At 44.2% G+C, this 27,536-nt stretch overlaps 1 protein-coding gene across 1 annotated transcript in view; it reads right to left on the bottom strand.

The window, feature by feature from the left end:
• The window catches only part of CLCN4 (chloride voltage-gated channel 4), a 65,460-nt gene that overhangs the window by 33,278 nt on the left and 4,646 nt on the right, over positions 1-27,536 (bottom strand). Inside the window, exons 3-5 of the mRNA XM_003415994.4 lie at positions 6,269-6,423; positions 4,292-4,391; positions 338-525 (exon numbers count right to left, since the gene is read on the bottom strand). Coding sequence (XP_003416042.1) covers positions 338-525; positions 4,292-4,391; positions 6,269-6,412 — 432 coding nt within the window. The 5' untranslated portion in view covers positions 6,413-6,423. The remainder of the gene's footprint in view (positions 1-337; positions 526-4,291; positions 4,392-6,268; positions 6,424-27,536) is intronic.

The following is a 27,536-nucleotide window of genomic DNA, read 5'->3' as shown; positions in this document are numbered from 1 at the left end:
GAATGAAATCTCAATAAAGCTGCTATTTAAAAAAAATAAAGGTGACTTGTCTCCTCAATTAGAAGGCATAAAAATCAGTCCTATTTCTTCAGCATGATCAACAAACCACCTCAGTAAGAAAAACAAAGCCAAATGCAAGGCTTTAAAAATACATATATATAGTACACATGAAACAATGGGGATGGGTTTCCAACTGATGTTTGAGTGGTTGCATTAGAGCTAGAGAAAAACAAGTCACACTAGTTTTAAGCCATGGACTATCATGAGAACAGACACTTGAGGGTGAAATCACAGACATTCTGAAACCACCGAGCCGTGACCCTGCCCAGACACTCACCTCCGACTGATTTACCAGCAGCTCCGACCATTTTTTCCACAGGGGACACTTGTCCCTGTCCTCAAAAGTGGTCTCATTGGAAGTCCAGCAGCACTGTTCATGGCTGTACCAGAAGGCTGACAGGCAGACACCCTCCTTCAGGTCTGTCATCCAGTCGACAGCGAGGTCAATCACCCCAGCCAAGGTTCCTGGAAGAAGCAGCACCAGCCACTCAGAGGAACCACTCCATGATGCCAGGGGCACGCACAACACCAGGCCAATACGGGAGCAAGTCAGTAAGGATGCCCAGAAGAGCACACCATGGAGCCACCACTAACCTAGGATGCATCCTGATTCATCGTCATCATCACACATTCATCCATGGTGTGGGCAAGGCAGTGGCCAGCCCAGTGAGGGATACAGAAGCCAACAGTGTGTGGCCCTCCAGTGGCTTAAAATCAGGTTGAAGAGAGAGACACACAGGTCTACACTCTTATCAGAAAGCACCGGGCTGAGTGGCTTTCGGAACTCATCCCTTTGCAGATTTTGAAAATAGGTTACATATACCAATGAATGACATAATCTGGGGCAGAACCCAGGGATCACACACATTGATATTCCTGCAGAGAAACACGACAATTCCAACAAAGTGGAGGTATAACAACCATAACAGCTTCATGTCATTTAAGGTTTTGCCATTATGTTACTAAATGGCAACAAAACTTGGGGAAAAACTTGTTTATTAGAGCTTTCTGGAATTTTCTGAACTACAAGTAAGGGCTTGTGGCTCTGCAAATAACTACCTGAAAAGCCAAACAGAAGTGGGATAAAATAGTGCTCAGTAGGCCACAGATGGCTACCTTGGGTCTTTCCAGAATAACCTGTTCTAGCCTTTTATGAAGGCAGGGAGTGCTTTCAGGCTACTTAATTTTACCAAGTTTTACTGGTCCTCATGATAGTGTCAACTCCCAGCCCGCATCACGCCCACATACCCACAAGGGCGCTCACCCCTTCCCCCTCCCGTCCTTTCAGAAAAAGCTGCCAGCCCCATTTCTAGGGCTCATGTCCCACCTCTGCCCTGGATGGCACCCCTCGCCCAATCTGGTTCTAGTAGCTCCTCCTTCCTTCTCCTGGATCCTCAACCTCTCCCTCTCTGAAAGCTTCTTCCTGTCAGCATTTAAACATGCTCTCATCACCCCCATTTTAGAAATAATTCCATAAAAGCCTCTCAGTTCCACTCTGCCCTCCAACCATCATCTTCTCTCTTCCCTACTATTTCTGAAAGACTGGCTACAATGTGGAGAACCTACTGGACTGAGACAAGACTGGAGGCAAGGAGGCCAGAGAGAAGGTTCTGGCAGCTTTCAGGCCTGGAAGGATTCCACCATGATGGTTTGAAGGGCCATAGCTGTGGTGGAGGAGGGAAGCGAAGTGAGTCAAGAGAGTCCAGGGAAAAATCAGAATTGCCAGGCCGTAGCGATGGCCTGGAGGAGAAGCATCCACTGTTGTCATCTGGGCAAGTGCCTGGATGGTGGGGTTCTCCTCTCAGCTGCGCAGAGGACCATTCAGTCCAGCACTGGACACATTGAGTGTGAGTGGCGCCATGTAGTGGGCTCAAAAGGCAATACATCAGGTGTCCCTCCGCCATTCCCGTTCAGTGGCATTGACCGCCTGGGACAACGTTAACATGTTTTGTGAGGGAAGGCCTCAAATGGAAGATGACATTTGAACAAAGACCTGAAGAAGGTCAGGGGGATACGGGTCCTGCAGGTAGACGGAGCAAGACCGCTGATCGCCCCAAATGCGGGTGCAGCCTGCTCATTCATTCCTTATCCTGTTGCGCCATCTGCTGTCTTTACTGTGGATTCTAGCGCTGACGGCTCTGGGCCTCTGTTTTGTTTTGTGGTATAACAGTGACATCCAGTGGTGGCTTCCTGGTAAACACCCTGTAGGAAATGCTCCTGGGTTCTTGTCGTGGGAGTCAAAACGTAACAGCCAAAGTGGCACCGTGGGGGCAACAGGCCAGGCAGTGGAACCCCTGGGTCCTTTCCCTGGGGAAAAGGGAAATGAATGGAGCAGAGCTCCCCGATTCTCCCTTCAAGGTACATCCAGACCAAAAGAACACTTATGGAAAAAGGGGAGTTATGGCGTAACGGGGACATTTTCTGTTTGGAATAAAGAAAAAGTTTTGGAAACGCATAACGGTGCTGGTTGCGCAACATGGTGAATGTCATTACTGCCACTGAATTCTACACTTAAGGAATAGTTAAAATGGCAGACTCTGTTACATATATTTTACCACAATAAAAAAAAATACGGCAAAAACCACTTCGACCCTGTTTTCAATCTCATTCCTTTCTTGCCTTCCTCCTTGTACTCCACGGACTCTCCTTTCTCCAGTAGTCTCGCCCCTTTTCTCCAGTAGAATCCCCTAGAAGGGGGCTTTTTAAAGCCCCCCAGGTCAGGCCATCCCTCAGCTACTGTTTAATTGGTCTGCTGTGGAGCCAACGGCACTATTTTTTTTTTTTCAGTTCCCCAGGTGATTCCTCCTGAACCAAATGACAGAAATCTGGTTGAGACTGGAAGCCAGCTGGTGAAAATCCAGGCTCTGAGATGGATCCATGCAGCTAGGCTGCACTGGTTACTCCAGCTAGAATCCAAGTTTCTTCATTCTCCCTATTTCTCCCTCCTTCCTGGGAGCTAGGGATAGTGATACACTCAAGATTTAACATATCTATTCTAAATGAGGACATCAAAATTCACAGCACACTCCCACCTCATCTACCTTCAAACCTCTCATAGAAGCAGTCAAGCAAAACTGGTGGTAAAAAGCCGTGGCTCTATGAAGTCTAGTCTTCCTCCCCCATGGCTGCCGTTATATACTGGGAAATCCACTGGGGAAGGAAGGACCAAATCAGAGAAATGGATGGTGGCTGCTATGACTAGTTGGCAAGCGTTCCCCTTCCCAGCATTCCTGTTGGCTCTTTATGCCATGCCAAGGGGGACAGAGCCCTTCCCTGGCCATCAAGCCCCTCCTATAATTGTATACAGAATAAATCAATGATTGCCCAGAAATTTCAATCCTCTGTAATCACAAAATTTACATCTGTGCCCCATTAGTGCTATCCTTCTTACAGCACTTACTTTTCTGCCTGATTTACAATGCAGTCCCTGATCGATTCTCTAACTGTGACTATTATGCTGGTATATTTAAGAGTTTTTATTAAGGGGATCTCCTGAGCAGGCTTGTATGTTCTTTCCTAAACAATAACCTTCACATCCTCTTATACGGATATGTGTTTCAAGAAACAATTTGCATGAAAAGCTCACGTGTTTTGATATTACGGCAGGTTTCCCGTCCAGATTTTCATCCATTCATTCTAGAAACACCTATTGCTCGTAAATATGGAGTTTGGATTATAAAAACAAAAGATGCACAGTTTCTGAGAATCAGAACAATGTATTGGCTGGAGATACCTCCCCTGGGACTACCTCAGATCCTGTGGCTGTCCAGCACTATTTTGAGCAGTATTTTTTAGGATGGTTATGATTCATTCTAGAGCCTGCCAGTATTGGTAAAAGTCAATCCTGTATGGTGGCTTAGCATTGGTGAACCAAAATTCCCTATATTGTGTTACCTTCTTCATAAACTAGTACTACAGAATGTAAAATGTGTACTTCCAATAAAATCAAGTATGGTAAGAAACCCTTGTACTGGGTAGAAAGGGCCAGCCATCTCTATAATTATAGCTCTCCACATGACTGGGCGTGGGGCCATGCTGCAGGCCTGCATTATGGATGAGATATTAAATATATGGTCATGTATTTTGCTCTTAGATATTTCCAGTAACAACTCCCTTGGATGGGGTAAAAGGGAAACACTCCGTATTCTGAATTTCACCCCTGCCAGTTGGTGCTTCGGGGTCAGGCATACCCAGCTTTGGCCATGGGAGTACTGCATACCCTACCACGTACCTGCCAGCAAGCCGATGAGCAGCATCACAACCCATCCTGACCAGGCATCCAGCAGACTCTTGATGAACTCCCATATGGACTCCTTGCTTTTGCTGGTTATCTAGAAACAAAGCAGATATAGTGGTCAGTCTGAACACGTTTTCCGATTTATGCTTCCTTCCCTGAAATGATCTTCCCTTTCTCCATCCTTACTGCACTGCCTTCAGTCTAACCTTCCTCTTTCTCCTCAATTAACATCGGAGTTTCCTGTTTTCTCCCTTTGCGATACATCTTTATTGTATTCTATGGCCTTCAGGATAAAACACAAACTCCTCTCTGTGACCTACTTGGTCATTCCCAGTGTGGCCCCATCGCCCCTGCTTCCAGGCATATCTCTACTCCCCTCTTCCAAGAATTCTCCACCAGACTCTCGAAGCTCCATGATACTGCCCCAAGGCACCATGTTCTTTCATACCTCTGTGACTTAAACAGGGCCACTTCTGATGCTTAGAATCCTTTCCCCTTTCTCTCCCTAGCAAACTCTTAGACATGATTCAACCCCCAACTAAAATGTCACCCTCTGCTGGCCCCTCCTGTGATCCCTAGCACTTGAAACATAACTTTACTGTGGCCCATTAAAATATACTGACTCCCAGATTAGAACTGCTTTAGGTGAAGGGAAGGACAACACTCAATACATGGAAGGTCAGCTCAACTGGACTGGACTAAAAGCAAAGAAGTTTCCAGGATAAACTGAATGCTTCAAAGGTCAGCGGAGCAAGGGCGGGGGTTTGGGGACCATGGTTTAAGGGGACTTCTAAGTCAATTGGCAAAATAATTCTATTATGAAAACATTCTGCATCCCACTTTGAAATGTGGCGTCTGGGGTCTTAAATGCTAACAAGCGGCCATCTAAGATGCATCAATTGGTCTCAACCCACCTGGAGCAAAGGAAAATGAAGAACAACAAGGTCACACGACAACTAGGAGCCCAAGAGACAGAAAGGGCCACATGAACCAGAGACCTACATCATCCTGAGACCAAAAGAACTAGTTGGTGCCCGGCCACAATCGATGACTGCCCTGACAGGGAGCACAACAGAGAACTCCTGAGGGAACAGGAGTTCAGTGGGATGCAGACCCCAAATTCTCATAAAAAGACCATACTTAATGGTCTGACTGAGACTAGAGGAATCCCGGCGGCCATGCTCCCCAGACCTTCTGTTGGCACAGGACAGGAACCATCCCCGAAGACAACTCATCAGACATGAAAGGGACTGGTCAGCGGGGGGGAGAGAGACGCTGATGAAGAGTGAGCTAATTATATCAGGTGGACACTGGAGCGTGTGTTGGCATCTCTTGTCTGGAGGGGGGATGGGAGGATAGAGAGAGAGGGAAGCTGGCAAAATTGTCACGAAAGGAGAGACTGAAAGGGCTGACTCAAAAGGGGGAGAGCAAGTGGGAGTACGGAGTAAGATGTATATAAACTTATATGTGACAGACTGATTGGATTTGTAAACGTTCACTTGAAGCTTAATAAAAGTTAATAAAAAAATATATATATACTGACTGCCAACTCAAGGTCAGGTACTGGAATCTCTAATTTCACACACATGCATCTCATTTAATCTTTGGGTATAATTACCTCTATCTTTACAGGTGAGAAAATGAGGCCCAGAAATGGCACTCCCAAAGTCATCCAGCCTAAGGAGTCATGGGCAAGTTGTGGCCCCAGATTTTTCTGGTTTCAGAGTCCCTCCTTGTCCTCTATACCACTTTCCATCTATCTTATGGCCTCCTACTCAGAGTGCCTGGTATTGTTCATAGCTCTGCATCTCCCGCTTGCCCTTCTCTTCTTTAGAATCTAGCCCAGTGCGCGACACATAAGCCTACACCTCCCTCAATAACTGTTGAAGGAAAGCATGCTGTTGAATGAAAACTGGGGTGCAGCCATTTGAAAGGATCCCTTTCAAGATGTCCTCGATGGACACCACATACCTTTCTGTGTCGGTCAGTGTCCCGTGACTTCTCCCGTAACCAGTCAATGGTATGAAAGTCCTCATATGTTCCCACATCAGGGAATGGCTCGTCGAGAAAATCCATCAGGTTCCCAGAGCCACTCATTGCACCAGCATTGACCATACTAATCCCACCTGGAAAGGATAACCAGTGGTTGTCAAAGGAAGCAAGATGTCCACACGGACACAACAGAACATGATCCACATGCTGTATTTTCTGACATAAGAAAAAATGTCAGCATGGGCCTCTCTCGTAATGGGACATAGATATTTCTGAAAAGCCTCACACTTTCCCAAATCAAGGCATAAAAATCAGAGGGTGGAAGGGTGAATGAGGTTGGGCCATACCACTCAAAACCCATGCAACTGTGTAACCAAATCAATCATTGGTTCCCAGAAGATCGAGCGGACCACTCAGAAGGCAGGCCACGTGGCTGTCATCATGGATGTTAAAAAACGTACACCCCCAAGGAGAGGGAAAATGCTGGCAAGGCTTGAGTTAGCATGTCGCAGCCAAAGCAATCTGCAGATGAAAGTGTTCCTCTACATCAGGGAGGCCGCTACAAAGATGGGCAAGGGAAACATGCAGCCTGCCGTGAGCCATGAGCCATGAGCCATGAGCCAAGAGCCAAGAGCCATGAGCCATGAGCCATGAGCCATGAGCCATGAGCCATGAGCCATGAGCCATGAGCCATGAGCCAAGAGCCAGTCGAGGCTGGCAGCACACTGCCCTGGGGAAGGGGCCCTGGGTGCAGACGCTCGTTTTCAATTGTTCTTAAAATACAGTTAAAAGGCCATACATCTAAAGGTGGTGAAATCATTTTAAAATGGATAGTGGGGATGGCTGCACAGCATGATGAACATAACTAATGTCACTGAATTAAACATGTAAAAAAGGTTGAACTGGCAAATGTTTTGTTTTGTATGTTTTTACCACAATAAAACAATTAAAAAAGTTGTTTTAATCCAACTGATTTCCCACTAAGTCCATCCAATGAAAAAAGAATAGTCTTTTCAACAAATGGTGCTGGGACAACTGATAAAAAAATCAACTGATATCCACATGCAAAAGGATGAAGCGGGACCCGTACTTCACGTCATGTATGAACATTAACCCAAAATGGACCAACGACCAATTAAGAACCATAATCACAAAACTCTTAGAAGAAACCATAGGAGCAATGTTTCGGGGCCTTGTTTATGAAAATGGATCGTTAGACGTGACACCAAAAGCACAAGCAACAAAAGAAAAAAACACAGACAAATTGGACTTCATCAAAATTCAAAACATTTGTGCACCAAAGGACTTTATGAAGAAAGTAAAGAGACAACCTACAGACCAGGAAAAATATCTGATAAGGGTTTAACTTAACGTCCAGAATATATAAAGAACTCCTACAACTCAAGAACAAAAAGACAAACAACCCAATTTAAAAATGTGCAAAGAACTTGAATAGCTGTTTCTCCAAAGAAGGTATACAAATGACCAAAAAGCACTTGAAAAGTTGCTCAACATCATTAGTCATTAAGGAAATGCAAATCAAAACCACAGTGAGATACCCCACTTCACCCCCACTAGGATGGCTACTACAAAAACAGTAATGTTGGCGAGGATGTGGCGAAATTGGAACCTTCATCCATTGCTGGTGGAATTGTAAAATGGAGCAGCCAACACGGAAAACAGTTTGGTGGTTCCTCGAAAAGTTCAATATTGAATTATCATATGACCCAGAAATTACACTTCTAAGGTATTACCCAAAAAACTTGAAAGCAGGGACTCAAGAAGACACTTGTTCACCATAAGTTCATTGCAGCACTATTCACAGCAGCCAAAAGGTGAGACAACCCAAATGACCATTAACAGATGAATGGGTAAACAAAATGTGGTCTATTCATACAATGGAATATTATTCAGCCATAAAGAGAAATGAAGCCCCGATATATGTTACCACATGGATGAACCTTGAAAACATGATGCTGAATGAAGTAAGTCAGACACAAAGGGCAACTATTCACTTACATGAAATATCTAGAATAGGCAAATGCTTAGGGCTCAAAGCAGGCCTTCGAACCGGTTCCATCCAGTTGGAACCTCTGCTGAGAATTTGCATCTCTAACAAGTTCCCAGGCAATGCTAATACTGCTGGTTAGGAACCAGTCCTGAGAACCATCAGGAGAGCAGTGGTTCTCAAATCTTATTATACATAAGAATCACCTGGGGATCTTGTTAAACTGTAGATTCTGATTCAGTATATCTGGGGTGGAAATGCAAATTCTCAGCAGGAGTTCAAACTAGAAAGAACCTGTTTGAAGCCCTGGACCAAAGTTCATTAGTGGTTACCAGCGGCTGAAGGGAGTTATTACTTAAGAGGTACTGAGTTTCTGTTTGGGGTGATGGAAAAGTTTTGGAAATAAATAGCTGTGAGAGTTGCACGACATGGTGAATTTCATTTAAGTCACTAAATCATACACTTAAAAATAGTTGAAATGGTAAATGTTTTATTAAATATATTTCACCACAATAAAATTTTTAAAAGGGGGACCTCCTGCTACCAGGCATGGCGCAGTGGAGGGGGTCTTCCCTCTGCTGCCTAAGGCAATTCCACTTCTACTCGTCCGGCTCCCTGGCCCGGGAACCAACCACAAGTGAACCCCCACAAGCGATACTGCCATCAGAGCCCAATGTACAAATCACAGAGGAGCTAACCTGAGATGCAGATAATGCTTGGTGGCAGGACTCAGGCTCATCACATGCAAGCCTACAGTTAACAAACAACTACAAAAACAAGAGGCTGGAATAAGTGCAAAATAAAAATCACTTTGGCAAAGAGCATGGAAATTGGAATTATGGGGGGAGGACCCCAAAAGTGCTGGGATCGATGACTGAAGAATTGAAGGGTGGTTGTAAAAATATTTAAGTGTGGACTTCTCTCATTGTTCTTATGTATTTTTATATGAGAAGGGCTCAACCGAGACCTGCTGAAACTGTGTTTGAATCAAATTGAAACATTCCTAAGGCCCAGGTAGGGTAATCACCTTACAAGCAATGAAATGGCCATTGTGATTGATTTACTGACCTTCTGCGCAACTCGGCTGCTTTAAAACTTTAAAATGCCCTTACAGCTTGAGGCTTGAGCCGTGCCAGCTCAAAAACTATACCCCTTGATGAGTACCCAGGGAGGCATCATTGCATAGGTCAGTAGCAACCAAGGATAGACGGGAAGGAATGAAACTAGAAAGCAAAGATTGGTAATGGGCTCTCATTACATGTGGGAAAGAAAATCTCCGATGCTGATCCCCATTGGGAAACCAGCATATAGAAGAATAACAGAGACTTGGACATTTTATTAAAAAGGCATTCATAGTAACTGAAATTTAACCAAATCACTATCAAGCAGCTAGTCCAGGCGGTCATGCTTGAAACAAAGTCAGCCCAAAGAACAACTACATGTTTAAACTCTGATGGAGTATGGTCACGACAACTAGACACAATGGATAGAGGAAAACAAACTTGACCCAATCTACAGAGCTCTGGGAGGCTTCCCTGGGGCTCAAGGAGGAGGTGGTGACATCACTTCTGAGGGTGATGTTAGGAGACAGGAGAAGTGCAGCAAGAGGGCATCCAGGGCAGAAAAATCCAAAGGACTCTCTCAGGGGTCCACGTGGGAGAGGTGGATGGATGAGTGTCTTAGCTTCCTAGTGCTGCTGTAACAGAGGAGCCCTGGGTGGTACAGTGGTTAAGTGCTTGGCTGCTAACCAAAAAGTCAGCAGTTTGAATCCACTAGCCACTCCTTGGAAACCCTATGGGGGTCACTAGGATTTAGAATCAACTTGACGGCAATGGGTTTGGTTTTTGGTTTGCCATAACAGAAATACCACAAGTGGGCAGCGCTAACAAACAGAAATTCATTTTCTCACAGTTCAGGAGGCCGGAAGTCCGTATTCAGGGTGCCAGCTCTAGGAGAAAGCTCTCTCTCTGTCCACTCTGGGGGAAAATCCTTGTCTCAGCTTCTCTAGCTCCTGGGAGATCTCCACGTGGCACCTAACTTCCCCCATTTCTGTTTAATTGCTCCTGTGCCTAATCTGCTCCTTTTATATTTCAAAAGTGACTGGATTAAGACACACCCTACACTGATATGGTCTCATTAACATAACAAAGAAAATCCTATTCCCAAAACCACAGGTACAGGGATTGGGATTCCAACACATATTCTGGGGGGACACAATTCAATTCATAACAATGAGGGACTAGAATCCAGCCAGACAGGGGAGGAATGGGGCATGAACTCTGCAGGCTTGTTAGCTGAGAAATAAACTTCATTCCAGCAAGTTCAATATAGCAAAAGGAACCACCCCACATGAATGTGATCCGCCATTTGCACCTCTGAGAGAAGCCCTCACTCCTCTCACCTCATTCTATTTCTTCTCTCCAACTACAGCACTTCTGCTGGCAGAAGATACCTCTGCTCTGGCCTCAAGACCATGGTTTCAAGGCACGACAGCATCCTAGAGCCTGGATACAGGACTCCTACTTATTCTTGATCATCTAGGTCAGGGGTCAGCACACTGTGGCCCCTGGGCTAAATCCAGCCTAGCGCCTGGTTGTGTAAATAAAGTTTTTACCAGCACACAGCCATGCCCACTTCTTGACTTGCTATCTATGGCTGCTTTCATGCAGAGCTGAGTAGTTACAACAAAGACCATATGGCCCACAAAGCCAAAAATGTTCACTATCTGGTCCTTTACAGAAAAAGTTTGCCAGCCCCTGATCTATGTGGTGGACTGATTGCAAGAACAACCCCTATTCTAGGTGGAAAGATCCCAGATGTCCATCGACAGAGGAGTGGATAAACAAAATGTGGTCTATCCATACAATGGATATTATTCAGCCAGAAAGAGGAATGAAGTCCTGATACATGCTACAACATGGATGTTGTTGTTGTTGTTAGGTGTCGTCGAGTCAGTTCCAACTCATAGCGACCCTATGCACAACAGAACGAAACACTGCCCAGTCCTGCGCCATTCTTAAATCGTTGTTATCCTTGAGCTCATTGTTGCAGCCACTGTGTCAGTCCACCTCGTTGAGGGTCTTCCTCTTTTCTGCTGACCCTGTACTCTGCCAAGCATGATGTCCTTCTCCAAGGACTGATCCCTCCTGACAACATGTCCAAAGTATGTAAGATGCAGTCTCGCCATCCTTGCCTCTAAGGAGCATTCTGGCTGTACTTCTTCCAAGACAGATGTGTTTGTTCTTTTGGCAGTCCATGGTATATTCAATATTCTTCGCCAACACCACAATTCAAAGGCATCAACTCTTCTTCGGTCTTCCTTATTCATTGTCCAGCTTTCCCATGCATATGATGTGATTGAAAATGCCATGGCTTGGGTCAGGTGCCCCTTAGTCTTCAGGGTGACATCTTTCCCCTTTGACACTTTGAAGAGGTCCTTTGCAGCAGATTTGCCCAATGCGATGCGTCTTTGGATTTCTTGACTGCTGCTCCCATGGCTGTTGATTGTGGATCCAAGTAAAACAAAATCCTTGACAACTTCAATCTTTTCTCCGTTTATCATGATGTTGCTCATTGGTTCAGTTGTGAGGATTTTTGTTTTCTTTATGTTGAGGTGTAATCCATACTGAAGGCTGTGGTCTTTGATCTTATTCAGTAAGTGCTTCAGGTCCTCTTCACTTTCAGCAAGCAAGGTTGTGTCATCTGTGTAACACAGGTTGTTAATGAGCCTTCCTCCAATCCTGATGCCCCGTTCTTCTTCATATAGTCCAGCTTCTCGTATTATTTGTTCAGCATACAGATTAAATAGGTATGGTGAAAGAATACAACCCTGACACACACCTTTCCTGACTTTAAACCAATCAGTATCCCCTTGTTCTGTCCGAACAACTGCCTCTTGATCTATGTAAAGGTTCCTCATGAGCACAATTAAGTGTTCTGGAATTCCCATTCTTCTCAGTGTTATCCATAGTTTGTTATGATCCACACAGTCGAACGCCTTTGCATAGTCAATAAAACACAGGAAATAAGTCAGTCACAAAAGGACAGGTATTGTTATGATCCCACTTTTATGAAATATCTAGAACAGCAAATGCATAGAAACAAAAAGCAGATTTGTGTTTACCAGGAGTTAGGGTTGGGGGGAGGGGGAATGGAGGAGTTATTGCTTAATAAGTACTGAGTTTCTGTTTGGGGTGAGAAAAACTTGTGGCAATAGATAGTGGAGATAATTGTACAACATGGTGAATGGGTGAATGTAATTACTATATTTTTATGCAAATAACACTCGTTATATGTTTTTTGCCAACCTCACCCTCCCCCTGCCCCCAACACAGGAGGCAGTTGGCAAAAAAACCATATAACACATTATTTGCATAAAAATATGGTAATGTCATTGAATCGTACACTTAAAAATGGTTAAGATGGCAAAATTTTTGCTATATATATATTTTACCACAATAAAATAAAATGCTATTGTCACCTCCATGACCATTATTGCTCTAACACATAGAAGTGGAGATCAAAAAATGTAGCCCAGAAGAGACTTGACAAATATGCATAAAAAGAAAGCTACAGGTAAGCAGTGGAGTCTCATTACCAGCAAGGTCAGCAGTTCACATCTACCAGGTACTCCTTGGAAACCCTATGGGGCAGTTATTCTCTGTCCTATAGGGTCACTATGAGTCGGAATCAACTCCATGGCAGTGGGTTTGGTTTTTGGGTACAACTATTACCACTATGCAAATCCAGAACATTTTCAACCCCACTAAAAGAAACCCCATACTCATTAGCAGTCACTCCCATTTTCCCTTCCATAACCCCAAGCAACCACTAATCTACTTTCAGTCTCTATGGATTTGCCCATTCTGGACATTTCATACAAATGGACTCAGACAATATGTGGTCTTTTGTGTCTGGCTTCTTTCACTTAGCACAGTGTTTTCAAGATTCATCCAATTGCAGCATGTATCAGTATTTCATTCCTTTTTATTACTGAATAATATTCCATTGTATAGAAAGACCCATTTTATTTATCCATTCATCGCTGATGGACATTTGGGCTATTTCCACTTTTTCGCTATTATAAATAATGCTGGTGTAAACATTCATGTACACGTTTTTCTATAAACATATGTTTTCAATTCTCTTGGGAAGACACCTAAGAGTAGAATTGCAGAGTCATATAATAACTCTATTTTTAACCTTTTGAGGAAGTTCTAGACTGAAATAATTTTTCTTAAATAAGTTTTTATTCCACTACCCCTATGTCAGCTCTTTACCCCTATGTCAGCTTGACGTAGTGTGGTGGCTTGTGTGTTGCTATGATGCTAGAAGCTATGCCACCAGTACTTCAAATACCAGCAGGAAACAGGTTTCAGCAGAGCTTCTAGACTAAAAGAAACTAGAAAGAAAGGCCTGATGATCTACTTCCAAAAATTAGCCAATGAAAACCCTATGGATCATGACAAAATATGGTCCAATACCAGAATATTGTCACAGTACACCAACGATACTGAGGATGACACAGGACCAGGCAACACTTCCTTCTGTTGTACATGGAGTCACCATGAGTCAGAGCCAACTCAACAGCAATTAACAAGTTTTTTATTGAAGTAAACATAAAAATGCACATGAAAACATAATAACACACAAATCATAAGTGTGCATACAGCTCCATGAATTTTCGCTAAGGGAACTCACCCACGTGACCAGCACCTGGAACAAGGAACAGAATGTGACCAGCCCCCGGAAGTCTTCTTGTGTCCCCTTAGTCCCTCCCCACCCCCAAGGGCAACCACCATCTTCTCACACCACAGATTACTTTTGCCAGCTTTTGAACGTTACCTAACTGAATTCTGTTGTTTCCGCCTTTTTTTGCTCCACATTGATTATAAGATCCATACATGTTGAGTGTGATTATCATTTGTTCATTCTCTTTGCTCTATAACGATGTTAGCAAACTTTTTCTGTTAATTACCAAATAATAAATATCTGAGGCTTTTCCGGTCATATGATCTCTGTCGGGACTACTCTGCCATTGTAGTGTGAATGCAGCCAGACAATATGTAAATGAATGACTGTGGCTATGTGCCCGTAAAACTTTATGGACACTGAAATTTGAATTTCATATAATTTTCACATATCAAAAAGTAATAATATTCTTTAGTTTTCTTTTTTCCCCCAATCACTAAAAAAACATAAAAACTACTTTTAGCTCATGAACCTTACAGAAGCAGACTGCAGGCTAAATTTGGCCCACAAGTTGTAGTTTCCTAACCCCAGCTCTATAATATTCAGTTGTGGGACTAAACCACAACGTATTTATCCATTCTATTACGGATGGACATTTGAGGTGTTTCCCATTTGGAGCCATTTGGAATCATGCTGCCATCATTTTTTATACCCACCCTTAAAACGCCGGTGTTGAAGACCTGTCTCCCCTCTCTGCCTACCTGTGGCCTAGGTCCATAGAACATGACAATTTTTATGCTGGCATTCCTCTCCCAAATGAGGCCGTATCATCTTATTTGCCAACTTGCTGTATTAGCTAATCTCCAGGTGACTTGGGCAGAAGGAAAGAAAAGTCAGACCTCTGATTAAAAAATTAAAAGTCTCCAATCAGCAAGGAAGGCCAGTCATCACAGGTGCTAACTGCCAGCAGATTCCTCCACCAGCACGGGCATGGGAGACACTGCCAAGAAATCTCTTGCTGGTCTCATGAGCATTTCCAACAAGCTTTCTCCTTCCTGTCCCCTTGCAGCAATTTAACTGACATCCAGGGTCAATAAACATTTCCCATAAAAGGCCAGGTGGAAAATATTTTAGACTTTGTGGGCCATATGCTCTCTGTCAACTACTCTGCTGTTGTAGCATACAGCAGCAATATACAGTATGTAAACAAATGGGTGTGGTTGTGTGCCAATAAAACTTTATTTACAAAAACAAGCAGCCAGCCAAATTTGGCCTGTGGGCCATAGTTTACCAATTGCCCGTTTATACCACAAACATGTACTGGGCACCTGCTACCTGCCAGGCCCCTGTCTGAGGCACTAGAGCTGTCAGCATGTCTACAGGCCTCATCTTCTAACACGATTCAGCAAGCAAATAATTCCGACCCACTGTGACAAGTACAGCTGGAGCCCTGGTGATGCAGTGGTTTAGCATTCAGCTGCTAACCAAAAAGTTGGCAGTTTGAATCCACCAGGCGCTCCTTAGAAACCCTATGGGGCAGTTCTACTCTGTCATATAGGGTCGCTATGAGTTGGAATCAACTCAACAGCAATGGTTTTGTGTGTGTGTGTGTGTGACAAGTACAAAGTCGTGGTCCATCCTCACAGGATTTTAGAGTTGGAAGGAACTGAGACCTGGAAAATTCAACTAAAGGACCTGACTAGCAACATTTCAAGGAGCCCTGGTGGCACAGTGGTTAAGAGCTCGGCTGCTAACCGAAAGGTTGACGGTTAAAACCCATCAGCTGCTCCATGGGAGAAAAGACCTGGCAATCTGCTCCCGTAAAGATTACAGCCTTGGAAACCCTATGGAGCAGCAGTTCTGTTCTGTCCCATAGGGTCGCTGTGAGTTGGAATCAGCTCCACAGCACACAACAATGGCAACTATTCCACCTGAAGCTTTGCAAAATGAAAAGGTAGCGCCTAAACACACACACTGAGATCACCATCATATTCTCTAATCAGAAAAGTATCTCCACCTAATTAGCTATTCCAATGCTACAAGATTCCAGAAGCCCTTGGCTCATGAATAAAAGCATGACCATACCAGAGCTTTACAAAGTGGTCAAGATCATCAGAGCTAGAGGTTACCAATACTGCTTACAAGACATGGTGAAAGACACATTGGTTCCAGAACCACACAGCCAGAGGAAAGGACCCGAAAACCTCACATTCAGACCCAGGCTCTGGTTAGATGGCACCTCAAGAAAGAATATTCCCAAACCTTCATTTCTTACAGATTTCCCAGAAGCTCCAACGATTAATTACAGCAGGCTTTAGGAAGTCCCTTTTCTTGCAACCTGGATAACACAGAGCACTGAGCTCTGGTGCTGGTGTCTGCTGACTGCCAGCTCTTTAGGGCTGGCTCTTCCTTGAAAGGCCACCAGGCCACAGGCCCTGGTTGCAGGGGTGTGTCATTGCACCACATGGCCACCAGAGGGCACGTTGCAAGCAGCCCCTTCTGCCTGGAGCACCCAGTAGTTCACTATTCCCTTTCATGCCAGAGAAGATCGTGCCATTCCAGGACAAAATTCCATCCATCAGTTCTCTGCAATGGAGATGGGCCGCCTCCTTTCTCCAGCTCGTTCCAGCATGTACCTCCCACCTTCCACCCTTGTCAGACTGAAGGGCAAACTCCTCACAGCAAATAAAAGGCTGGACAACTCCTCCTACCCAGCCTACCTCACCTGCCATCCCTCCCTCGGACTTTGGACCTTTTGCCCGAACTCTTAACTTGAGTCACCAGAGCCCTTTTATTATGATTATTATTGTACTTTAGATGAAACTTTACAGAACAAACTAGCTTCTCATTAAACAGTTAGTACACGTATTGTTTAATGACATTGGTTAACAACCCCACGACATGTCAACACTCTCCCTTCTCAACCTTGGGTTCCCCATTATCAGCTTTCCTGTTCCCTCCTGCCTTCTAGTCCTTGCCCCTGGGCTGGTGTGCCCCTTTAGTCTCGTTTTGTTTTATGGGCCTGTCTAATCTTTGGATGAAGGGTGAACCTCGGGAGTGACTTCATTACTGAGCTAAAAGGATGTCCAGGGGCCATACTCTCAGGGTTTCTCCAGTCTCCGCCAGGCCAGTGAGTCTGGTCTTTCTTTTTGAGTTAGAATTTTGTTCTACGTTTTTCTCCAGCTCTGTCCAGGACCCTCTATTGTGATCCCTGTCGGAGCAGTCAGTGGTAGCAGCCAGGCACCATCTAGTTGTGCTGGACTCAGTCTGGGGGAGGCTGTGGTGGTTGTGGTCCATTAGTCCTTTGGACTAATCTTTCCCTTGTGTCTTTGGTTTTCCTCATTCTCTCTTGTTCCCGATGAGATGAGACCAGTAGAGTATCTTAGATGGCCACTCATAAGCTTTTAAGATCCCAGACACTACTCACCAAAGTAGAATGTAGAACAATTTCTTTATAAACTATGTTAGGCCAATTAAGCTAGACGTTCCCCGAGACCATGGTCCCCACAGCCCTCAGCCCAGCAATTCGATCCCTCAGGGAGTTTGGATGTGTCTACATGACCTTGCCTTGGGCAAGTTGTACTGATTTCCCCAGTATTGTGTACTGTCTTATCCTTCATCAAAGTTACCACTCATCTATTGTCTGTTTAGTGTTTTTCCATCCTTATCCTTCCCCTCCCTCGTAATCATCAAAGAGTGTTTTTTAAGCCTATTTTTTAAAAATAATTTTTATTGTGCTTTAAGTGAAAGTTTACAAATCAAGTCAGTCTCTCACACAACAACCCATGTACACCCTGCTACACACTCCCAATTACTCTCCCCCTAATGAGACAGCCTGCTCTCTCCCCCTACTCTCTCTTTTCATGTCCATTTCGCCAGCTTCTAACCCCCTCCATCCTCTCATCTCCCCTCCAGGCAGGAGATGCCAACATAGTCTCAAGTGTCCACCTGATCCAAGAAGCTCACTCCTCACCAGCATCCCTCTCCAACCCATTGTCCAGTCCAATCCATGTCTGTAGAGTTGGCTTTGGGAATGGTTCCTGTCCTTGGCCAACAGAAGGTCTGGGGGCCGTGACCACCGGGGTCCTTCTAGTCTCAGTCAGACCATTAAGTCTGGTCTTATGAGAACTTGGGGTCTGCATCCCACTGCTCTCCTGCTCCCTCAGGGGTTCTCTGTTGTGTTCCCTGTTAGGGCAGTCATCGGTTGTAGCCGGGCACCATCTAGTTCTTCTGGTCTCAGGATGATGTAGTCCCTGGTTCATGTGGTCCTTTCTGTCTTCAAAGAGTGTTTCTTTTTGTGTGTAAACCTTTTCATGAGTTTTTATAGTAGTGGTCTCATACGATATTTGTTCTTTTGTGACTGCCTTATTTCATTCAGCATACTACTCTTCAGATTCATCCATGTTGTGAGATGCTTCCCAGATTCATCATTGTTCTTTATTGTTGCGTAGTACTCCATTGTGTGTATGTACCATAGTTTGTTTATCCATTCACCTGCTAATGGGCATTTAGGTTGTATCCAACTTTTTGCTATTGTGAACAACGCTGCAATGAACATGGGTGTGCATATGTCTATTCGTGTGACAGCTCTTATTTCTCTAGGTCATATTCCTAGGAATGGGGATGCTGGATCATATGGTATTTCTAGCTTTCTAAGGAAGTGCCATATAGTTCTCCAAAATGGCTCTACCATTTTGCATTCCCACCAGCAGTGCGTAAGAGTTCCAATCTCCGCACAGCCTCTCCAACATTTGTTACTTTCTGTTTTTTTGATTCATGCCAGTAATGCCAGGGTGAGATGGTATCTCCTTGTGGTTTTGATGGGCATTTCTCTAATGGCTAGTGATCGTGAGCATTTCCTCACGTGTCTGTTAGCCACTTCAAGGTCTTCTTTGGGGAATTGTCTTTTCATTTCCTTTGCTCATTTTTTAATTGGATTATTTGTCTTTTTGTTGTAGAGGTGTTGGATTTTCCTGTAGATTTTAGAGATTAGAACTTTGTTGGATTTGCCATAGCAAAAAAAATTTTTTCCCAGTCTGTAGGTTCTCTTTTTACTCTTTTGGTGAAGTCTTTTGATGAGCATAAGTGTCTAATTTTTAGAAGATTCCAGTTATCTAGCTTATTTTCTGGAGTTTGTGTGTTGTTAGTTATGGTTTGTATCCTGTTAATGCCATGTATTAGGGCCTCTGTTGTTGATCCTATTTTTCTTCTATGATCTTTATAGTTTTTGGTTTTATATTTAGGTCTTTGATCCATTTTGAATTAGTTTTTGTGTATGGTGTGAGGTGTGGGTCCTGTTTCATTTTTTGCAGATGGACAACCAGTGTTGCCAGCACCATTTGTTAAAAAGACTGTCTTTTTCCCATCTGATGGACTTTGGGCCTTTGTTGACGATCAGGTGACTATAGTTGGATGGATTTACATCTGGGTTCTCAATTCTGTTCCACTGGTCAATATATCTGTTGTTGTACCAGTGTCAGGCTGTTTTGACTACTGTAGCTGTATAGTAGGTTCTGAGGTCAGGTAGTGTGAGTCCTCCTACTTTATTCTTCTCCAGTAGTGCTTTATTTATCCAGGGCTTCTTCTCTTTCCATATAAAGTTAATGATTAGTTTTTCCATCTCTTTAAAGAATGCTGTTGGTATTTGGATTGGGATTGCATTGTATTTGTAGATTGCTTTGGGTAGAATTGACATTTTCACAATGTTGAGTCTACCTATCCATGAGCATGGTATGTTTTTCCATTTATGTAGATCTCTTTCGGTTTCTTGCAGTAGCGTTTTGTAGTTTTCTTTTTCTAGGCCTTTTACATCCCTGGTTAGATTTATTCCTAAGTATTTCAACTTTTTAGGGGCCTTTTTGGCATTCTTCTTATTGTTATATAGGAATCCAACCGATTTTTGTATGTTTATCTTGTATCCTGCTACTGTGCTGAACCTTTCTATTAGTTCCAGTAGTTTTCTCATGGAGTCTTTTATGTTTCCTATGTATAGTATAATATCATCCACAAATAGGGACAGTTTTACTTCTTCGTTACCAATTTGGATGCCCTTTATTTCTTTTTCTTGCCTTATTGCTGTAGCTAGGACTTCCAGCACAATGTTAAATAGGAGTGGTGATAAAGGGCATCCTTGTCTTGTTCCTTTTCTCAAGGGAAATATTTTCAGCCTCTCTCCATTAAGAATGATGTTGGCTGTTCATTTTGCATAGATGCCCTTTATTATGTTGAGGAATTTTCCTTCTATACCTATTTTATTGAGTGTTTTTATCATGAATGGGTGCTGGACTTTGTTGAATACCTTTTCTGTGTTGATTGAGATGATCATGTGATTCTTTTATTTTCTTTATGTGGGGGATTACGTTGACTGATTTTCTAATGTTGAACCATTGCATACCTGGTATGAATCCCACTTGGTCATGATGTATTACTTTTTTCATATGATGCTGAATTCTGTTGGCTAGAATTTTGTTGAGAATTTTTGTATGTATATTCATGACAGATATTGGTCTGTAATTTTCTTTTTTTGTGGTGTCTTTGCCTGGTTTTGGTATCAGCATTATGGTGGCTTCACAGGATGGATTAGGAAGTAAGTATGCTTTCCTTTTCTATGTTCTGAAATAGTTTGATTAGTACTGGTGTAAGCTCTTCTCTGAATATTTGGTAGAATTCTCCAGTGAAGCCATCTGGGTGAGGGTTTTGTTGTTGTTGTTGTTGGGAGTTTTTTTATTATTATTATTACCTTTTCAATCTCTTCTCTTGTTATGGGTCTCTTCAGGTTTTTCAACATCAGTTTGTGTTAGTTTTCTCAATAGAACCTCTTAACTCCACTGCTCCCTTTCTGAGGGATGCAAGAGTGATTCCTTCCCACACCGGTGCCCATCCCTGTCACCTTCAATGGCTTCTCCTCTTAACCACCCTTTGACTCAAGCACTTCTCAAAACGTGCTTGCAAGGATGATTTTTTTAATATAATATTTTATTGTATTTTCAGTGAAGGTTTACACAACAGTTTAGGTTCCCATTCAACAATTTCTACACAAGGTGTTCAGTAATATTGATTACATTCTTCACAATGAGTGAACATTCTCATTCTTCCTGTTCTGGTTGTTCCATTTCCATTAATCTAGTTTCCCTGTCCCCTTACATTCTCATCTTTGATTTAAAGTACTTGTTGACCATTTGGTTTCATATAGGTAATTTTTTAAAGAAGCACAGTACTTACAGGTGATATTCATTATCTACAAGATGACCTCAGGGGTTAGTTTTGGTTCAAGGTTTGAAGAGTATCTCAGGGCAATGGTCTTGGGAAGACCTCCAGTTTCAACCAGTCCAGTAGGTCTGTTTTTTTTTTTCTTGAATTCAGATTCTGTTCCACATTTTTCTTCCATTCTCTCAGGATCCATCTATTGTGGCCCTGATTAGAACAGGTGGTAGTGGTATCCAGGAACTACTTGGTTCTTCTGGTCTCAGGGTAGATGAGGCCATGGTTCCTGTAGACTATTAATCCTGTAGACGAGTTTCTTCTTTGAGTCTGTGCTTTCACAATGGATAACTCTTAAACATAGAATATAAAAGAATCAAGACACAATAGAATATACACTGCATGATCCATTTATATAATGTTCACAGACAGGCGGAAGGATCTGTGATGTTAGAGAATGCATAATGCAGTGGTAAAAATATAAAGAAAAGCAGAGAGCTAAACACAATAGAGTTGGGGCAGCAGTTTTCTCTGGGAGGGAGGGAACAGTGACGGGAAAGGGACATAAGATGCCAGCAGCATTCTATGTCCAGACCTGGGTCACAGTGACACAGGTGTTTGATAATTCATTAAGCTGTACATTTAGGCTTTATGTACCTTTTGGTATGTTTGCTATATTTCACAATTTTTAAAAGTGTAGCTTGCACATCTGAATCACTATGGTGCTTGTAAGGAGGTCCTTAGGTACAACTGGCATCTGCTCAAGGTCTCTCATGAGGTTGTAGTCAGGATATTGGCTGGGATTGCAGCCATCTGAAGGCTAGACTGGGGCTGGAGGATCCATTTCCAAGGTGGCTCACTCACACGACTGGCGAGCTGGGGCTGGCTGTTGGCAGAGGCCTGTTCCTCCCCACGCTGGCGTCTCCACAGGACTGCTGGAGTGTCCTCCTAACATGGCAGTTGGCTTCCTCCAGAGCAAGTGATCCCACGGAACAAGGCAGAAGCAATAAAGTCTCTTATAACCTAGCTTGGAAGTCACACACCGTTGCCTCCACACTACCCTATTGGTGACACAGTTAGCCCTGAGGGATTCACTGTGGGAGAGGACTACACATGGGCATGAATACTAGGAGGCAGGATTATCAGGGACATCTTGGAGGCCAGCTCCCATACCAGTCAAAACTTTGCAACTCACTTTTTTACCCGGCTTGAAACCCCAGCAATTTCAAACTCATTTGAGATAATGAAGTCTCACTTTTTAAAATGAAGACATCTTTAGTGTGGTTAGGGGCCATGATTCGTTTCCCTCTTCCAATTCATCCTCCAGGCACCAAGCTGGGCTCCCCAGATAGAAGACAGGGAGACACTGAAGGTGAGAAAAGCCCCCTGCTGGCCACCTGGTGAAGGGCCAAGGACCACACGACGAAACAAGAATCTTAAGGGAAGTTCAGAGCAAGAGAATGTATAACCAAAACCAAACCCACTGCCGTCGAATTGATTCTGACTCATAGTGACCCTAGAGGAGAGAGTAGAACTGCCCTGTAGAGTTTCCAAGGAGCGCCTGGTGGATTCGAACTGCAGAGCTTTTGGTTAGCAGCCATAGCACTTAACCACTACGCCACCAGGGTTTCGTAAAGAATGTATAGGCTATTTACAATAGCCAAAAGGTGGAAACAACCTAAATGCCCATTAACTGGTAAATGAATAAACAAAATGTGGTACATACATACAATGGAATACTAGTCAGCCCATAGGAGAAATGAACTCTTGATACTTGCTATAATATGGATGGAGCTGGAAGACATTATGCTGAGTGAAATAAATCAGTCACAAAAGGACAAATATTGTATGACCTCACTTATATAAAAAGACAAGAAAAGGCACACAAAAAAGAAAAAAGAATGTGCAGAAAGAGAACTAAACTTTGCCTGTTTCAAAGTTTTGCCTGGAGCCAACGCCCAACGCAGAAATGGGGGAGGCACACTTCCTGTTTCCTCCTCCTCCTTCCTCCTTGGCCCACCTCCCGGCCCCCCAGCACTCTCTGGTGCTCCTCCAACTACAGTCTGGCTTACACAGCATGGGGAGCTGGTGTGGAACCATGCCCCCCTCCACCCCATGGAATGGTTCCTATGGCCCCAGGGCCAAGCAATTATTTGTCACATTTTGGAACACAGTCTGCGTGCTGGAAAGGAGATGAGGCCGACTGTGTGTGGCCTCGGGTGACACAATGGACTCAGTGTTCCCATATCCTGGGAGTGGAGGGGTGGCATTGAGGTCTCTGTGTTCCTGCTGCCAAGAGCCAATGATTTAGAATTTCCCCAGAGACTCTCTTCCCATAATAATAGATAATAATAATAACAATTACAACAACTTTGTATAAGGCTCACCATGCGCTGGGCATCATCCTAGCCAACTGACATGGAACATGTCATTTAAGCCTCCTGAACACCCTATGAATTAAGCACTGTCACCCTCAGCCCCACATAACAGGCAATTAACAAACTGAGGCACAAGGAGAGGTTAAGTCACGTGCCCAAGCCACACAGATAGTAAGTGGGGAGCCAGATTCCAGCCCGGTCAGTTGGCTCCCTAAGGGCCCTTCCTCAGACGACAGCCAAGCAGGCCTCAGTCATCTCAGGCCCGAAGAGTTACCTGCTTTGGCGAGAGGCAGTTTCCAGTGAGAGGACACTGTCAGCCATTTTCTTCCCTAAACTGTGTAGAAATAACTCGATTAAAGGGTACGCCCAGTTACCCTCTAACCTCCCGGGTGGGTGAAGGCTCACAGACCTCTGAAAATGCAGCCGAAGTCAATCCTGTGGGGAAGGCTGCCCCATTTCCCTTCCTCTCCTGGGACCTCCTCAGACTCTGGCCTTCCATTTGCTCACAAGCCTTTCTCCACAACAATCTATTTTCTGCTTACATGAGGTACACCCCCTCATGGATTTAAAAAAAAAAAAGTAAATAGAAATTTATGACTAGCAACTTTGTAAACGCTAAATAAAAGCAGGCATTCAACGTAGCCTTGATGAGCTCTTTCTGGGGAACAAGGCTGCCATGTGCACACGGAGGCAGATGACCCAATAAGCAAGGTAAGTACCGGCTTATTTGTGCTTACTTACTAATCTGTAGTGAACAATTTCACATGGGCTTCACCACATCAAAGATGTGCTTACCTTGCTTAATGGATAATCCGCCTCTGCGCATGGCTGTGGGTGGCTTAACCATTTTCTAACTGTGTTACCAAGGTGAGGTCTGAAATTTCAGTCAATTCGTAAATTTTGGAGGAAAGCAGCACTGGTGGAAAGCATGACTAAGCAAAAAAGAAAAATAACTCATCTGTCATGGTTGGACCATGTTGTGGTTGGACCTCCTATCTGCTTACCACAAAGCCCTTTTAATCCAACCAATGCCTTCATGGGTTAAATTGGGGGGAGGGGAGGGGAAATAAGTTTCCCATTTAGCCAAATAAAAAACAGAAGGTAAATTAAGAACCAAGAGGCTGAGAAACACAGTCAACCCATAGAAAGAACTCATAAAAATCGCCACAGCAAGCAGAAGTAAGGGAAACGATGTCAGCCACGAGAAATGAGTCAGCAGGCCCCTGCCTACCAGGAGAGGGAACAGAGTTCCCGAGGGAAGAAGCAAAATGAAGCATTTGTGTGCAATTCTCACTTTAGCCAAACCCCAAAACCTACCCTGGGCCTCCAAACTGCTGAAGATGGAAGAAAGCCTGACACTATCATCAGAGGGCGCCACCTCACAGCCCTCTCGTCAGGACCCTTGCTTTTGCCGCTGAGTCTTCCTTGGCGTGGGTTAGGGGCCTGAGCCCAGCCCCTCAGGACTCTCCCCTTAAGGACGAAAGTCACCTCCAGCAGGGAAGGTTCTGTTCTCCCACTTCAATTCAATTCAACCAGCAGCCCGAACCGCTCTCAAGAACCACACAAAGTCTAGTCCGATATCAAGCAATGGCTTCAGTGAGCTTTCTAACTGCAGAGTGAAACATATTCTGGAGGAAATGCAAGAGTGGCAGGTGAAGGCCAGGGTGGGGTGACGAGGGAAGGCCACTTGAAGGTGACACGGGAATATGAATGACCTGGGGCAGGTCAGCATGTGAGGCAAGGGCAGAGAACAGGAGGTTCAGAGACCCTGCAACAGGAAAGCGTGGGTAGGCTCAAGGAGCAACAAGAAAGCTCACTTCCAAACCCATTCATTTCATTAACCCAGGAGAATCTGCTCCTCTTTAGAGTTTTCACATTTGAATAATAGTATTATTAGCGATTACAAAGGATCAACTAACCCAAATGTCCATCAGTAGGGGATTGGTTAAATAAACTACCATACCGTTCACACAATGGAATATGCTGTGAGTGCGCTGACATAAAATGGTCTCCAAACAACAGTACGAAGAGAACCTGTATGAGTGCGCCCATTTTTTTCTCTAAAAGTGCCATTTATGTGAAAATGGAATGAACTACCACTACATGCAACGACACGGATGGATCTCAAAATCACGCTGAGGGAAATAAGTCAGAAATAAAAGCGTACATGCTGTATGATTCCATTTACATGAAGCTCAAGAGCAGGCAAAGGTAAACTGTGCTAATAGAAATGAGAACCCTGTGAAGGGTAAGACAGTACACGGTACTGGGGAAGCCAGCACAACCTGTACAAGGCAAGGCCATGGTAGCTCCATAGACACATCCAAACTCCCTGAGGGATCAAATTGCTGGGCTGAGGGCTGTGGGGACCATGGTTTCAGGGAACATCTAGCTCAACTGGCATAACAGAGTTTATAAAGAATATGTTCTACATTCTACTTTGGTGAGTAGCATCTGGGGTCTTAAAAAAGCCTGTGAGCAGCCATCTAGGATACTCCACTGGTCTCACCCCTTCAGGAGCAAGGAAGAATGAAGAAAACTAAAGATACAAGGGAAAGATCAGTCCAAAGGACTAATGGACCACATCGACCATGGCCTCCACCAGACTGAGTCCAGTACAACTAAATGGTGCCCGGCTACCGCCACTGACTGCTCTGACAGGGATCACAATAGAGAGTCCTGGACAGAGCTGGAGAAAAATGTAGAAGAAAATTCTAACTCAAAAAGAAAGACTAGACTTGCTGGCCTGACAGAGACTGGAGAAACCCTGAGAGTATGGCCCCCGGACACCCTTTCAGCTCAGTAATGAGGTCACTCCTGAGGTTCACCCTTCAACCAAAGATTGAACATTCCCATGGAACAAAACAAGACTAAAGGGGCACACCAGCCCTGGAGCAGGGACTGGAAGGTAGGAGGGAACAGGAAAGCTGGTAATACAGAACCCAGGGTTGAAAAGGGAGAGAATTGCCATGTCATGGGGTTGTTAACCAATGTCCTAGAATAACGTGTGTACTAACTGATGAGAAACTAATCTGTTCTGTAAACCTTCATCTAAAGTACAAAAAAAAAAAAATCAGAACCCTGGTTATACCTTCCCAGAGAGTTTGGCTAAAGGAGGGCAAGACGGAATTCTGGGCACCGGTAATGCTCTTTGTCTTGATTTGTCAAAACCAACCAAATAAGATCCATGCATTGCACGCTCTGTAAGTTCTATCTGAGTAAAGTGACACACACATTCTATAGATGGCTGTATGTGCACAGGCATTTTCTGAAAAAATCTATCAGAAACTTACCAGTGGCTGCCTTTGGGGAGGGGAATTAAGGGGTCAGGAATGGGAAGGAGACTTCCTTTTCTTTGTAGAACCTGATACTGCTCCAAAATGTCACTGTGTACACCACGTGCTACCATTTCAATGAAAAACAAATGATTAAAAATATTCATCAAGACCTATAAAGGAAACCTATCCCTGCCCTTAAAAAGGAGAGTTTATCTCTAGCCACCCACAGAAAATGCGGTTAAGCAAAAGTTTGATAACAAGACCCTCCCTGCAGCCAACACACCGGAGCCGACGAGGAGGGCGAGCGGGAAAACAGAGCTCCATCTCCGCTGAACCCCTTCAGGCCGGCATAGGTGGAGACCTCTGGAGCAGAGTCTCAAGGTGGGGCCACAGGCCCAGATGATCAGGGCACCTGGAGCAAGCTTAACAATGCCGCCCCCCGCCCCGGACCTCACCCCAGCACCCACCAGTGGCCATCAAGTCGGCTCCAGCTCACGGTGGTCTCGTGTGTGTTACAGTGGAATTACGCTCCACAGGGTTTTCAAATGGCTGATTTTTCAGAAATAGATCAGCAGGCCTTTCTTCCAAGGCACCTCTGGGTGCACTCTGACCTCTAACCTTTGGTTAGCAGTTGAGCACATTAACCATTTGCACCACCCAGGGCCCCCGGGGCCTCACCCCAGTCCCTTATG

This window comes from Loxodonta africana, chromosome X (genome assembly GCF_030014295.1).
Source record: "Loxodonta africana isolate mLoxAfr1 chromosome X, mLoxAfr1.hap2, whole genome shotgun sequence".
In the NCBI taxonomy this organism is placed as follows: Eukaryota; Metazoa; Chordata; class Mammalia; order Proboscidea; family Elephantidae; genus Loxodonta; species Loxodonta africana.
Note: the sequence above shows the minus strand (reverse complement) of the source record. Positions and strands in the feature narration are given on the sequence as shown.